Source organism: Peromyscus maniculatus, chromosome 4, assembly GCF_049852395.1.
Source record: "Peromyscus maniculatus bairdii isolate BWxNUB_F1_BW_parent chromosome 4, HU_Pman_BW_mat_3.1, whole genome shotgun sequence".
Classification (NCBI taxonomy): Eukaryota; Metazoa; Chordata; class Mammalia; order Rodentia; family Cricetidae; genus Peromyscus; species Peromyscus maniculatus.
In genome coordinates this window covers 98717739-98733488 of record NC_134855.1, presented here as the reverse complement: position 1 = coordinate 98733488, position 15750 = coordinate 98717739, and the positions used below count along the sequence as shown (strand labels likewise).

The 15750-nt window shown below is 39.1% G+C and overlaps 1 protein-coding gene across 1 annotated transcript in view; it reads left to right on the top strand.

Moving 5' to 3' along the window:
• Positions 1–15750, top strand: part of Ubr1 (ubiquitin protein ligase E3 component n-recognin 1) — a 133600-nt gene that overhangs the window by 4356 nt on the left and 113494 nt on the right. The window contains exons 2-3 of the mRNA XM_076570456.1: positions 5319–5575; positions 8900–8978. Coding sequence (XP_076426571.1) covers positions 5319–5575; positions 8900–8978 — 336 coding nt within the window. The remainder of the gene's footprint in view (positions 1–5318; positions 5576–8899; positions 8979–15750) is intronic.

The window sequence follows — 15750 nt, the reverse complement described above, 5'->3', positions numbered from 1 at the left end:
AACCCTGCCTTCTTGTTCAGCTGTATGCAATAACCCTGCCTATCTGTGCTGCATGTAATAAATACACTGAGCTTGTGCAGTGCTGAGGTTTCTCCATCCAAGAGTCCAGACTACCTGATTCCAGCCTTTTGTCTCTGCACATGTTTTATTTCTTCATTCCTTTGCCGCCCCTAGTCAGGGCAAGTCCCTGCAGCCGTGCTGGATGAGGCATTTCAGTCCATTCTCTACAGAGCAACAGTGTAATCCTTAAGAGTAAATCAGTTCTGGGTCAGTCTGTTCAGTACTTAGAGAACCTGTCTGGAAAGTTAGGTGTGTAAATCAGTGATGCATGATGAACCCTGGAGAGATGTCTTGGCCCATTCTTTATGTGCTACCTTTGAAAGTTGTTTCAAATTTCTCTTGCCATCCCATTATCCAGTTTCTCTAAAGATGTTACTCCTGTGCTGTATTATGAAAGAATTTCTTTTAAGCTTTAATCCATTGTCTCAGGTGGCTTAAGACAAAATATTAAGACCTCACCACTCCCTGGTGACTTACTATGAATTCCTGTATATGAGTTAACATGACACTTTTGAAAGAAACAATAGCCATTTTTATTTTGGTTGACAAGTTTGGTATTTTTTCTTTCCTTTCTTGAGATGGGATCTTGTTATATAGCTCAGCCTGTCCTGTAACTCATAATCTTGTCTTCTAGAATGTGTGCACCATCATGCATAGCATTATACATTCTTTAAAAAGTGTTATGTCGCCGGGCAGTGGTGGCGCACGCCTTTAATCCCAGCACTCGGGAGGCAGAGCCAGGTGGATTATTGTGAGTTCGAGGCCAGCCTGGGCTACCAAGTGAGTTCCAGGAGAGGCGCAAAGCTACACAGAGAAACCCTGTCTCGAAAAACCAAAAAAAAAAAAAAAAAAAGCGTTATGTCCCTGTAACAAGTGGAATGCTTGTGGAAATAGCTTTTACTAAACAAACACCACTGAAAGGCTGCAGAAGAGTCACTGTGCTTTCTTAAGTACCTACTTGTTACCCAGAAGCAATTAAGGCCCTGACCAGAGCCAAGTCCACGGTTATTCTCTTAAGTATTCCTTCTAATAGTTGACTTAATGCTCTTCTTCAAAACAAGCTCTACTTGACTTAGTAGAGTGAGACTCTAACCACTTAATATGTTTTTATGGGCAAACTTTTTAAAAAGCCTTTCAACTTTTTGTTTTTATGAGTAAGCTTGGAAATTACGTTAGCCACAAGGAAGGTATATCTTTTCATTTATTCCTTTTTTAATACACACATGCTTTACTTTGAACTCTAAGAAAATATTTTAGTTGTTTTGCAAATGTATAGTCCATACAGCAGAAAGAGCTGTAGGAAAACATCGCATTCATCAAAGACTTCAAAGAAAATCATGGTCAGAGATGAAAAAGGAAGACAGTAGCTGGAGAGACAAGATGTTTATCAAACAGATTCTGGGAGCATATTTATCACAGAATGAAAGAAGAGGAAGCGAGACCTTGCTTGTCATGACCTCTATATATTGCCCTGACTTATATTATTAATGCCATAAATACATGGGAGGCATGTTTACAGACAGCACAAGCCTAGCGAATAATGAAATGTAGTATGCAAAAGTGGCTAAGCATTAGATTAAGACTGACAATATGAAACTATAGAAATGAAATGAAGCCTTACAAACTAGGTCTATTTGTCTGTAGGACCAGGTGTGTCCGTACGACTGACCTAGGACATAAGTTACACACATTCTCCAAGTTGTAAGTGTGATATAACTGCCAAGAAGAGAATGTGCTCTTTTTTTTTTTTTTTTTTTTTTTTTTTTTGTTGGAGCTGAGGACCGAACCCAGGGCCTTGCGCTCTACCACTGAGCTAAATCCCCAACCCGAGATGTGCTCTTTGAGAGCAGGGATTATGGCTGGGATCTCATGCTTGAACTTCAGCCTTTTTTTTTTTTTTTTAAATAAATATGAACTTGTCTGCTGGGCAGTGGTGGCACACACCTTTAACCCCAGCACTCAGGAGGCAGAGGCAGGTGGATCTCTGTGAATTCCAGCCTGATCTACAGAGTGAGTTCCAGGACAGTTCCAGGGCAGCGTGGTCAGACTCTGTCTCAAAAACAAACAAATAAGTAAAAATTTAAAAAGGAATTTGGGAATCGACGGGCCTCTGAAGACTGTAGATGTTTAGTAGTTGGCTTATGGAAGGGTGAGTTGTGGTTTGAACAAGACTCTACCCAAGTTCTTTTTTCAGAATGATGTTCCCACTGGGGCATCTGTAGCTGCACAGTTTAGAGTTGCAAACTTATCTTTTGGTCTCCATGGGGATGAGGAAAATGTTCGGAATGTCTGGGAATCTAAATGTTGTGAGAACTTGTTTTTATGGGACAATTAGGAAAGCTTTTCTTATTTCCAAATGTTGTTGGAGAAAATGTTTTGTTTGTTTGTTTGTTTTTTTGGTCTTTCATCTTAAACATTTAATTCCTGTTGCAAATGGAGGAAAACACTAAAAAACAACCAAAAGAGGAAAACAATGAAACATTCACCAATAATTTCTGAATAACTTACTTTGTTTACTCAGTAAAATACATATTGTATAATTTAAAATTTGTTTTTTACTTGCTTTGTATGTGTTTGTATGTATTTATGACTGCAGGCACTCACATACCTTAGTGTATGTGTAGAGGTCAGAGGACAACTTTCAGGAGTTAGTTTTCTCCTGCTATTTTGTGGTATCCAGGATTAAACTTAGGTCATCATGGCTGCGACATCTTACTGGCCCTTTTGTGTGTGGTGTGTGTGTGTGTGTGTGTGTGTGTGTGTGTGTGTGTGTGTGTATGTATGTATGTATGTTTTAATCTCAAAAGAGATCACAGAAATTTTAACTGAAAAACAACAATTTCTGAGTTGGGTATAGTGGCTCATACTTGCAACCCTTGAATTTGGGAGGGCAAAGCAGGAGAATTACCATGAGTTCAAGGCCACCCAGAGCTGTATAGTGAGTTTCAGGTCAGGTTGGGCTACCAAGAGAGACCTTACTTCAGTAATAATATAATGATAATAATAATAATAATAATAATAATAATAATAATAATAATCCACCTCTCCTCCTAAGGTTCGGGGATCCTTATGGAAAAGGGGCTGGAAAGGGTATAAGAGCTAAAGGCAGTGGGTAGTGGATAAGTATAAGGAAACAGTGTCTTTTGGACAGAGCAGGGAAGCTGCACATTTGACAACATGCACAAAACCTGTGCAAACCCAAGTCAGACTAGACCATAGCGTGGAGATGGGAGGTGGGCATGAACCCACCCCGGCCATGGAGCCATTGGCAATTGCTAGCTTCTGGAAAAGGGAGACGGTTTTTTTTCTTAAGAGTGCCCCTGGTAAGTCAACCACACATCTGAGAATGTTTGGGCAGCACAAATTGATCTTGATGGGTTAAAAAAGAGACACAAAGTTGGGCTGGTAGGGAATCAGGGAGAGATGGTCTGGGAAGAGTTGGGGAAGGAGCTGAATATGATCAAAACATGTTGTTTTGAAACTCTCTCAACTAAAAAATTAAAAGCAAATTCTGACGTTCTGACAATAGTGGAAACTTTGTGAGAGGGTGTAATTGTACTGCATCTAAGGTAACGGGTCTATAGACTAAGTTACGAAGGCTTGCTGTCAAAATTTGCCTTGTTATTTCTAGCAACAAGTACTTAATCAAGTGACTTCTGAGAACTTCTGGTGTGTGTTTGTGCTGTGCCTGTGGGTCTAAAGGGTTTTTTTTAGGGCAGTTCCTTTCCTCAGGAGCTTCCAGTCTACTGAAAGGGCTACCAGCTTAATGACTAGGTGTGGTGGCACACGCCTTTAGTCCTAACATTCCAGAGGTGGAGACAGGCAGATAGATCTCTGTGAATTTGGGGCCAGCCTGGTCTACAAAAATGAGTTCAGGACAGACAGGGCTACATAGTGAGACCTTGTCTCCCTACAGAAACAACAATAGCAACAACAAAGCCAAATATACCTGTTAGCATGTAGCTGCAAGATTTCCTGTGTCCCACCTGGCCCACGGTCAAGACAAATCTCTCACCCACAGTTCCAAAGCCTTTTATAAAACAATCACTCAGAAGCTTATATTAATAACTACTTGCCATTAGCTTAGGCTTATTACTGACCAGCTCTTTCACTTAAATTTTTCTTTCTTTCTTTCTTTCTTTCTTTCTTTCTTTCTTTCTTTCTTTCTTTCTTTCTTTCTTTCTTTCTTTCTTTCTTTCTCTCTCTCTCTCTCTCTCTCTCTCTCTCTCTCTTTCTTTCTTTCTTTCTTTTTTTCTTTTTGGAGCTGAGGACCGAACCCACGGCCTTGCGCTTGCTAGGCAAGTGTTCTACCACTGAGCTAAATCCCCAATCCCTCTTACACTTAAATTAATCCATAATTTTTATCTATGTTTAGCCATGTGGCTTGTTACCTTTTCTCAGTTCTACCTTGACATCTTGCTTCCTCTGTGTCTGGCTGATGACTCCTGACTCAGCCTTCCTCTTCCCAGCATTTTCCTTTTCTCCTGGCCCCGCTTATACTTCCTGGCGACTGCCAGGTCATCATGCTTGATGGCAAGTACTCTTACTTGATGAGCCATCTTGCTAGTCTAATTGATTCACCTTTTATTTTGTATTCATGAAGGATAAGAGTATTGCAAATTGCTTTGAAAGTACAGAATTATGCCATTATTTGTATTCCTTGATCAGTAAGAAATAACTTGGTATCTGGGAATGGTGGTGCATACCTCTAATCTCAGCATTTGAGAGGCAGAGGCAGGTGAATCTCTGAGTTCAAGGCCAGCCTGGTCTACAGAGCCAGTTCCAGGACAGTGAGAACTGTTACACAGAGAAACCCTGTCTTGGGCTGGTGGGGACTTGGCTTTAAGGGTGTGGCCCCTGGCAGGCCGACCATACTCCAGTGTATGGGCAGCACAGATTGGATTTTATATATGTGTGTGTGTGTGTATATATATATATATATATATATATATATATATATATATATATATATATATATATATGTGTGTGTGTGTGTGTATGTGTATATGTATATGTATATATACACATACACACGCACGCACGCACGCACTCACATGAAGGAAAAGGACATAAAATTGAGAAGGGATGGGGAAGTAGGGGGTGGAGAGAGGGGGAAGGGTGGTAGTGAATATGATCAATATGATTGTGTATGGAATTTTCAAAGAATAAGATACTCTATTTTTAACTAAAAAAAAGAACTTGTAAAAATAAATAAAATAATAATAAAAGAAAATCTGATTATCTTTTTTTCCTTTTAGTGGTGGGATCAACAAGTTGATTTTTATACTGCTTTCTTACATCATTTGGCACAATTAGTGCCAGAAATTTATTTTGCTGAGATGGACCCAGATTTGGAAAAGCAAGAAGAGAATGTACAAATGTCAATATTCACTCCATTGGAATGGTACTTATTTGGAGAGGATCCGGATATTTGTTTAGAGAAGTTGAAGCACAGTGGAGCATTTCAGTTGTGTGGGAAGGTTTTCAAAAGTGGAGAAACAACGTATTCTTGTAGGTAAGCCTCGGACATTTATAGGATGGGTTACAGTTTACGGGTTAAAGTTCGCATCGTGCCTGTCTCATGATATCTTTTCCTGGTTTGTCACTGTCTATAGTGTATTTAATCTGAAGTTCCTTTTAGCTTATGCTTCAAGTCCACTTTTGCCCATAGAGTTTGATTTTTAATATATGATTTTAATATATATGATTTTTTAAATATATGATTTCTTATTAAACAGTTCTCTCACTCTTTTTTGTGTTCTTCAAAAGTATCCAAGAGCCGGGCAGTGGTGGCGCACACCTTTAATCCCAGCATTCAGGAGGCAGAGGCAGGCGGACCTCTGTGAGTTTGAGGCCAACCTGGTCTACAAAGTGAGTTCCAGGAAAGGCTCCAAAGCTACACAAAGAAGCCCTGTCTCGAAAAAACAAAACAAAACAACAAAAAAAGAACTGTCAGTCAAGGGTTGTGTGAGAACAGCTGGAATATAGTTGAATGTCAGAGGTCAGTTGTATGGAAATTGGAGGCAGGTGTAGGCCTTTTTTTGTTTTTTTTAAAGATTTATTTATTATGTATACAGTGAGTGTTCTGTCTGCAGGCCAGAAGAGGGAGCCAGATCTCATTGTAGATAGTTGTGAGCCACCATGTGGTTGCTGGGAATTGAACTCAGGACCTCTGGAAGAACAGGCAGTGCTCTTATCCTCTGAGCCATCTCTCCAGCCCCAGGCCTTTTGTTTTAAATAAAGGAATTGTCTTAAATGTCATTATAGTTCAGGGAAGTTTTTACATTCCTGCCTGAAATTTTGTTTCAGTTTTTTTTTTTTTTTTTAATGCTTTTAATTTTTATTTGTTTATTGAGATAGGGTCATACTATGTAGCCTTATCTGGCCAAGAACTCCCTGTATAGACCAGGATGGCCTCAAACTCATAGAGATCCACTTGGGACTTAAAGGTTTTTGACTTAGATATTAGCACTTCTTTTTGTTTTCCTTTTTTGCTCGAGGCCATTAGGTCTAACTGTGCCTTTTTAGACATGGACTCAGCAGAGATTGATTGCTTACGCCTGGCTCGTTCTAGGCTTCACTGAGTGTGTATAGTTAATAGTTTTTGTTTTCTGTATCCTACAGTGTTTTTTTTATCTTATTTCATTGTGTGTGTTTGTTGCATGTATGTCTGTATACCATGTGTGCCTGGTACCGCAGAGTTCAGAAAAAGGGGACCTCTGGAACTGGAGTTACAGGGAGTTGTGAGCTGCCATATGGGTGCTCAGAATCCAGGTCCTCTGGCAGAGCAGCCAGTGCTTTTAACCGCTGAGCCATCACTTCAGCCCTTAGTTAACAGTTCAAAAACAACTTCTTTATCCTGGTACTTTCTCAGGGGGGAATAAACAGCCCTTGCATTTGTTTTCTATTTTGCTGCTTTGTGTAGCAATTTATTTTTTCCCTTATAAATTTTATTTTTAAAAAATTTATGTTTTTTCCCTTATAAATTTTAAGCCAAATCATAGTTTCAACTAAAACATGTAAACATTTGTAGCCCTCATCTTTCCAAAATTTCTTGGAAACATTGTGACAGATAGAGGTTAGTGCGTAGAAACCATGATTGCTGTTAAACATCTCACAATGTACAGGATAGTTCCTTCTACCGCAATAAAATAATTACTAGTTAATTCAAAAGTGTCAGTAGTGTTAAGGGAGATTATTATAGAGATCTACAACTTGTCAAAATGAATAGGTAACTGGGGCATCCAGCTCGATACATCTATAGTTCAACCCTTATACCTACAGAACAGTCTAGAAAAGGTGGAGGTGGGGGCAGGGAGAGTTTAAGAGTCAGAAGACCAGGGCACATGCTACTAGATGGTGCCTTCTAACCCTGACAGGGAAGCTGAACCCATGGAATCTTAGCAGTACCATTTCCTAAATAAGATCTGCATAATGACAGCACCAGTTGACATGCCAGCATGGACCGGGAGATTTCACAAGGTCTTACCCTAGATCAAGAGCTGCTGGCTATCAGGGACTGCTGAGAGAGAGTCTGTCTTCTCTAGGGACAAGCTCTCTGGTAGGTTATCCAATCACAGCAGTCAGCCCTAAACACATACACATATGAGCAACACTAAATGGACTCGTAGGGTGCATGTGTGTCAGTAATAAAGAAGAGGTCATGAATTTGAGAGGGGGTGGAGGACACAGAACAAGTTACAGGGAGAAGAGGGAGGCATGGAGATTATGTAAAATACAGTGCTCATATGGAATTCTCAAAAATAAAATTCAAATTAGAAACTAAACAGATTAGATCATATATTTTTACAGAGAAGTTTGAGAGTTTTGGACAACCTTTAAACCTGCCAGCTATTTAAAATTCACCCTCTTTCCCTCCCCTTTCTCTTCCTCCAGTTCTAGAATTCCTTTTGTGTGTGTATTGTTGAGACAGGATCTTAGTATGTAGCCCAAGCTAGCCTTAAACTCACTCTGTAGCTCAGGCTGTCTTTCAGCTCTTAGCAGGTTCTTCTGCCTTCACCTCAAGAGTGCAGAAAGTACAGGTGTGAGCCGCCATCCAACTCTAAAATTTACTTCTTAACTTTCTAACTTTGTCTCTTCACATATTTAAAAGATTTAATTCTGTACCTTTTAGTAATTCATGTTCTCATGTTTTTCTGAAAATATGAAATAGAATCGTGTACTGTGAAAATTTGTAAGGAGAGAGCAAAGAGAGATTGGGTTTGTTTCTCTTGTTGACTCAATGATTACTTCGTATGTGTCAGGTACTGTTTGGGTGTTTGGGATCCATCAATATGTAAAAGAAAGATCTTTCTCCCAATGAGTTTTCGTCTACATTGAAACCTCAGTTACAATGCACAGTGTTTATAAAATGTGGCAGTTTTCTTCATGGAAGATAATGAAGAAAAACATTGTTTTCATGCAATTTTATATAATTTTATGCATAATTAACAGTTCAAAGCCAGGTAACACTTAAAATTGTAAACTGAAAATCCTGTGCACTCAAATGTGTTAGAAATGAGGCTGAAATTATGGCAACAGTACTGTCTTTTTTTCAAAGTGTTCTTTTTTATTGTTTTGTTTTGTTTCTCAAGACAGGGTTTCTCGGTGTAGCCCTGGCTGTCCTGGAACTCGCTCTGTAGACCAGGCTGGCCTCGAACTCACAGAGATCTGCCTGCCTCTGTCTCCCAAGTGCTAGGTCAAAGTGTTCTTAGAACTCAGCTTTTGGGGCATTTTTGTGTTTATTTTGTTAATACACAGGAAACTCACTCATTTTATAGTCATACCTTAAGTGTCAGTGCAAGTTGGTTTTTGGAATCTAATTCTTTATCTTTTTCAGGGATTGTGCAATTGATCCGACATGTGTTCTCTGTATGGACTGCTTCCAGAGTAGTGTTCATAAAAACCATCGTTACAAGGTATGAAAAAAAAATAAAATCACCTACATAGTAGGAATCTGATGACCATCTAGTTCAAATTTTTGAGCACTGTTTCATTTCCTGCTAAATAGTTCTGATGTGGAGTTAAATCTGTCCAGTGATAAGACATCTGTTACCTCTAGAAGTATCTTCTTGTAGCATTTTGTGGTGACATTAATGAGACAGTATAACATATGAAAATCACTTAAAGAATAAATAAAAACTTCCAGGTGGTGGTCACTCACACCTTTAATCCCAGCACAGGAGGCAGAGGCAGGTGGGTCTCTGAGTTTGAGGCCAGCCTGGTCTACAGAGCAAGTTCCAGGACAGCCAGGGCTACACAGAGAAACTTAGTCTTGAAAACCAAAAAAAATAAAATAAAATTTATAAAATCCCCAAACCTATGTAACTACTGCCAAGTCAAGGAATGGGACAAGGCAGTTCCTTCTGATCTCAGTCACTTTATCCTCCCTTGAGAAGACTCTTTACCCTGTAAATGGTGTCCTTGATTTTTTTCCCTTTCAGCTTATGCCCTCAAATCATAGTGAAAAGTTTTATCTGTTTTGAACTTTATATAGTTGGATTTATATGGTAGGTACATAGTTCTTGCTGAATAACCTTACATATGTAACTGTAGTTTGTTTGTTGGTCTTTAATAAATTATATTGTCTTTATTCACAGTACTGCATGTGGATATGCAGATTGCTCCAACTTGGTACTATTAATAATTCTGTTGTGAACATGTTTAGTATACATATAAGATTTCTCTAGGTTGTGTATCTATAAAGAATTACTGACTTCTAAGACACATAGATCTTTAGTCCCACTTAGATAACATATGAAGTGATTATACCAATTATAGATGCTTTTTTTTTTTTTTTTTTTTTAAAGATTTATTTATTACATATAGTGTTCTGCCTGCATGTATCCCTGCAGGCCAGATGAGGGCACCAGATCTGATTACAGATGGTAGTGAGCCACCATGTGGTTGCCTGGAATTGAACTCAGGACCTCTGGAAGAGCAGTCAGTGCTCTTAACCCCTGAGCCATCTCTCCAGCCCAGATTCTTAAACTGTATATGTGAGTTCAGTTTCCCACATCCTTGGACGATGGGCCCTGTAAGTTTTTGTAAAGTTAGTGATCTCAGGAACTTCCTGAGTGCAGTAGGCATCAGAGCAGTCTCAGAATTTAGTTTTGTGGTGCTCTCCTAATTAATGATGGGGTTTAGGTTTTGCCTTATATGACATGCTTCAAGTACTTGGAAAACATAACATTTTGAAGATATATCATCCATATCTTTTGTAAACTTGAAAGTTCTAGGCCAGCCTGGGTTACATAGAAAGACAGGCTTCTGAATAACCACAACAACAACAAAAGTCTACAAGCTTAAAGAAAATGTTCTTCAAAAGAGAGTACATGGAAAATGAAACATTTTTAAAGTTGCTCACACAGGGAGCTTTAATGGTTTTGAAATTCCCTCAGTCTAGACTCCAAGTTAGTAGTGTTTGTTTCATTGTCAAACTTTGTATATTACCTGTACCTTATGTAGATTCTTTTGACGAGAAGTACTTTATAAAAGAAAGAAACTAGGCTGAGCGGTGGTGGCCTTTAATCCCAGCACTCGGCAGGCAGAGGCAGGTGCATCTCTGAGTTGGAGGCCAGCCTGGTCTACAGAGTGAGTTCTAGGAGAGCAAGGACCACATAGAGAAACCCTATCTCCAAAACAAAACAATAAAAAAACAACCCCCCCCCCAAACAAACAATGGGGAGGAACATGAAGGTATATCTAAGTGCAAAAGCAGACTCGTCTCATCTCCAGATGGGGGGACAAAAAGGCATCTGTAGCTTTTGTTTATATTTTTTTGCATTATTCAAAGTTTTTCTACAAAATTTTCAGTATATTGCTTAGGTAAATAGATAATTTTGTTTGGGTTTGGCTTTTTGTTTGCTGGGGGTTACAGGAGGTAGGCAAGCACTGTGTCATGGCGCTAGATCCCCAGTCCTCATTGCTGACCTTGGCAGTGCCGGAGGTTGCATCCAGTGTGCTCTGTACACACATGCCAGGCAGGAGCTCTGTGGTGCAGCTATACCCCAATCTAATAGATACGTTTTTTGAGGTGAAGGTAATTGAACTTAGACTTCATATGTGCTAGGCAAGTGCTCTATCACTGAGCTGTATTCCCAGCTCTAATAATTTCCTAATGCTATATTTGTGTGTATGTTTTGTGTGTTTCTGAGATAGCCTGGCACTCTGTAGTCCTGGCTAGCCTAGAACTAATTTTTGAGCACAGACTGTCCTTGAACTCACTATTTTTTGGTTTTTTTTTGAGACAGGGTTTCTCTGTGTAGCTTTGCGCCTTTCCTGGAACTCACTTTGTAGACCAAGCTGGCCTCAAACTCACAGAGATTTGCCTGCCTCTGCCTCCCGAGTGCTGGGATTAAAGGCGTGCGCCACCTTTAGCGCACTAAAGGCGAACTCACTATTTAGTACGTGTTGGCCTTGGGCTGGCAGTAATCCTATTTCACACTCCCAGATTTGGAGATTTCAGACATGCACTCTGAATGCTGTTTTATTTGAAAGACAATGTGCAGTATATATACTCATTATGCAGAACAGAATTCTAGAATATATAAAGCAGGCTGATACTAAAACATACTGTATTAGCTATTTTGCCTTTGTTTTTGTTTTATAGACAGGGTTTCACTATGTAGCCCAGGCTGGTCTTTTTTTCTTTTAGTAATTTATTTATTTTTATTTTATTTGCATTGGTGTTTTGCCTGCATGAATATTTGTGTGAGGGTGTCCCCTAGAACTTAAGTAAGCTGCCATGTGGGTGCTGGGAATTGAACCCGGGTTCTTTGGAAGAGCAATCAGTGTTCTTAACTGCTGAGCCATCTCTCCAGCTACCTACCCCCACTCCCTCCATGCTGGTCTTGAACTCAGAGATCTACTTGCCTCTGTCTCTCAAGTGCTAGGATTAGAGTGTATGCTACCATACCTGACATTAATAGCTATTTTTATAATTAAATCTTAGCTGCCAGCTTTGTTTGTTCTTTGGTCCTTTTGATCTTAACACCTCAATTCATTTTTAACAAATGCTATTAAAAGTTTCTGTATCCTAAATACTATGAGAGACATAGAAGGTACAAAATACATAAGGTCTGAACTCCATCCACCAAAGGTTTGTAGTCTAGTGGGGATACAGGACACCCAAATTAGATAGAGATATGGTTAGGAAAGGGACAGAGAAAAGGAGATTACGGGTGAATTTGTTTTCATCTCTGGGTATGTTCTAATTGGTTTTGAGATGTATTCAGTAAAAGACTATCAACTCAAGCAGGTCTCATTCTTGGTGTCAGCTTCTAAGATACCAGAAGACTCTTTTTTTTTTTTTTCCTTCCGAGACAGGGTTTCTCTGTGTAGTTTTGGTGCCTGTTCTGGATCTTGCTCTGTAGACCAGGCTGGCCTCGAACTCACAGAGATCCTCCTGCCTCTGCCTCCTGAGTGCTGGGATTAAAGGCGTGAGCCACAACCACCCGGTTAGAAGACTCTTAAACGAGAATGTGGCCACAACTTTCATTCTGTTTGGTCAAGTATTATGCTGAACTTTGACTCTTAGAATTTAATTTATCAAATCAAATAAGTTGACCACCTCTGAAAGGACAATAGCAAAGTGAGTAGCAGAAGATATTCTGTAAAACAAGGTTCAAATTTTGTTTCTTTATTGTTCTCAAATACTGTCTTAGACTCTCTTGCCACTGAATATTTTCCTTGGTCCTCTGTTCTTGTATTTTTCATGTTTAGTACTGCTTTAGACCAGCGGTTCTCAACTTGTGGGTTGTAACCCCTTTTGAGGGTAGCCTAAGGCTGCCAGAAAACAGATATTTACATTACAATTCATAATAGCAAAATTACAATTATGAAGTAGCAATGAAAATAATTTTATGGTTGGGAGTCACCATAACATGAGGAACTGTATGTATTAAAGGGTCGCATTAGAAAGTTTGAGAACCACTGCTTTAGACAAACATAATATATGATGCTGAGAATAGAACCAGGGCCTTGGCATGTATTCCATCACTGAACTATATTCCAATCTCCCTCTGTTTTTTTTTTTTGTTGTTGTTGTTTTGAGACAGGGTTTCTCCATGAAACAGTCCTGGCTGTCCTGGAACTCACTCTGTAGACCAGGGTGGCCTTGAACTCACAAAGATCCGCCTGCCTCTGTTCCCCCCCACCCCAGTGCTGGAATTAAAGGTGTGTGCTGCCGCCGCTGCAGCCCAGCCCCTTCTGTATTTTTATGACAATTTTTATACTGTAGCCCAGGATACTCTGTAATTGACTATGTACTCAGACTGATCTTGAACTTATGGCAGTCCTGTTTCAGTTTCCCAGGTACTAGAATTACAGGTGTAAACCACCTCTCTCAGTTTCCTACATTTTTATTTTCTTAAAAATTTTTAGATTTATTTTACTAAATTACTTGTATGTATGTATTCATGTGCATGCCATTGCGTACATGTGGAGATCAGAGGTCAGCTTGTGGGAATCAGTTCTATTGTCCCACCATGTGGGTTCTAGAAATCAAACTCAGTCACCAGGCTTGGCAGCAAGCTTGGCTCACCTTTGCTTTGTGAGCCATCTCATCAGCCCACGCCTTTGTTTTCATAAAAAGAAGTATATATACTAAATTAATATTAAATATATTAAAGCATGCTTGAGACTTGATATATAGAGGTAGATTGAGATGGAAGGATCTGTGCTTTTAATTTTGAAAGATTTGCCCCTCAATTTCTGTTACTGTTATAAAATGCATATAGAACTTACTATCTGAGGGCTGGAGAGATGGCTCAGCCGTTAAAGGCTAGGCTCACAACCAAAAATATAAGAGTTCGGTTCCCAGCAGCCACCAAAAACAAAACAAAACAAAACAAAAAAAAAAACCTTACTATCTGAACCATTTTTAAGTGTGTGTGCAACTTGGTGGCATTACGTATTTTAAATTCATACTGTGTGCCCGTTACGTCCATCTCCATAATTAACTTTGTAAAACACAGACACATTAAACAGTGGCTTCCCATTCCTTGCTTTCCCCCTGGTAGCCATTATCCTACTTTCTGTCTCTGTGAATGTGACTTCTGTAAGTACCTCATATTACTGAAATCAGGCAGTGTTTGTCTTTTGTAACTGGCTTGACTTAGTATAATACTCTCAGGGTTCAAACATAGCATATATCAGAATTTCTTTCCTTTTTAAGTTTGGATAATATTCTACTATGAAGTACATTTTGATTATCTGTATATCTATTGATAAAATCAGATTGTTTGCACAAAATTTTGATAGATTTAGGTCAGGTCTTTTTATTGTGTTGCTGTGCCAATTTATACACTCATTAAAAGGATATGGGTCAAGGCTGGAGCTATTGCTCAGTGTTAAGAGCACTGGCTGCTCTTACAGGAGGGTCCAGGTTTATTTCCCAACGCCTGGAAGCTCACAACCATCTGTAACTCCAGTCCCAGGGGATCTGATGCCATCTTCTGACCTCCTCAGGCACACAGACATACATGTAGGCCAAACACCCTCACACATGAAATAATAAATCTAAAAAGAAATTAAAACGAAAGTATCAGAGCTGGGCATGGTGGCACATATCTGTAATTCTAGCACCAGGGAGGCTGAGGCAGGATTAAGAACTCAAGGCCTCACTGGACTATATAGAAAATCCTGTCTCAAAACAACAAAAGAGATGTGGAAATATTCTTACAACTATCTCCAAATTTTATTTAATTAGTCTTTTAATTTATTATCAATCATTAGATAATTTCATTATTCTAATTTGCCTTTCTAGAAACATTTTTTTTTTAGTAGTTTAATTGTGCAGGTGTTTTTTTCATTATTGTCATTGCTTTCTTTTTTTTTGGTTGTGGGGTTTGAACCCCGTGCTTCGTGGATATTAGGTCAGTACTTTGACATTTGAGTTACTACCTTAGCCCTTGTTTCTTTTATGTATTATTTATGTCTATCCTTTTTCATTTTCTTTTATCTTTCCTATTGCTGTGTTATATATTTTAGAAACATTTTTTGAATATTTTAATTATTTTATTTTTGAGACTGAGTCTCACTATGTAACATTGGATGGCTTGGAACTCTCTTTGTAGACCAGAGCGACCTTGAACTCAAAGAGATCTGCCTGCCTCTGTCTCCCTGAGTGCTGGGATTAAAAACAAGCATCACCACGCCTTAATTTTTTTTTCAAGTGTCTAGTCAGGCTTATTGATATGTATATTATATAAACTAACATCTACCCTTTTAAGTGTCCTGTTTTGTGAAATGGTAAACATACATTTGTGTGATTACATTAGTAATACTTGCTAGTAGTAAGCTAGAAATGTACATAGAAAAAGTTGTGTGGTGCCCTAGCTCCTGGCATTTACTGATCTGCTTTCTTTGCCTTTCAGAATCTTTTTTTTTTTTTTTTTTTTTTTTTTGGTTTTTCGAGACAGGGTTTCTCTGTGTAGCTTTGCGCCTTTCCTGGGACTCACTTGGTAGCCCAGGCTGGCCTCGAACTCACAGAGATCCACCTGGCTCTGCCTCCCGAGTGCTGGGATTAAAGGCGTGCGCCACCACCGCCCGGCCAGAATCTTATATAAGTAAAATCATGTAGTGTGTAGTCTTTCTTTCTGGCTTCTTTCATGTGCATAATTGAAATTAAGGATCAGCAGTTAGTAGTGTGCCATTGTATTCATGTGCTGGTTCATTTATTCAGTCACT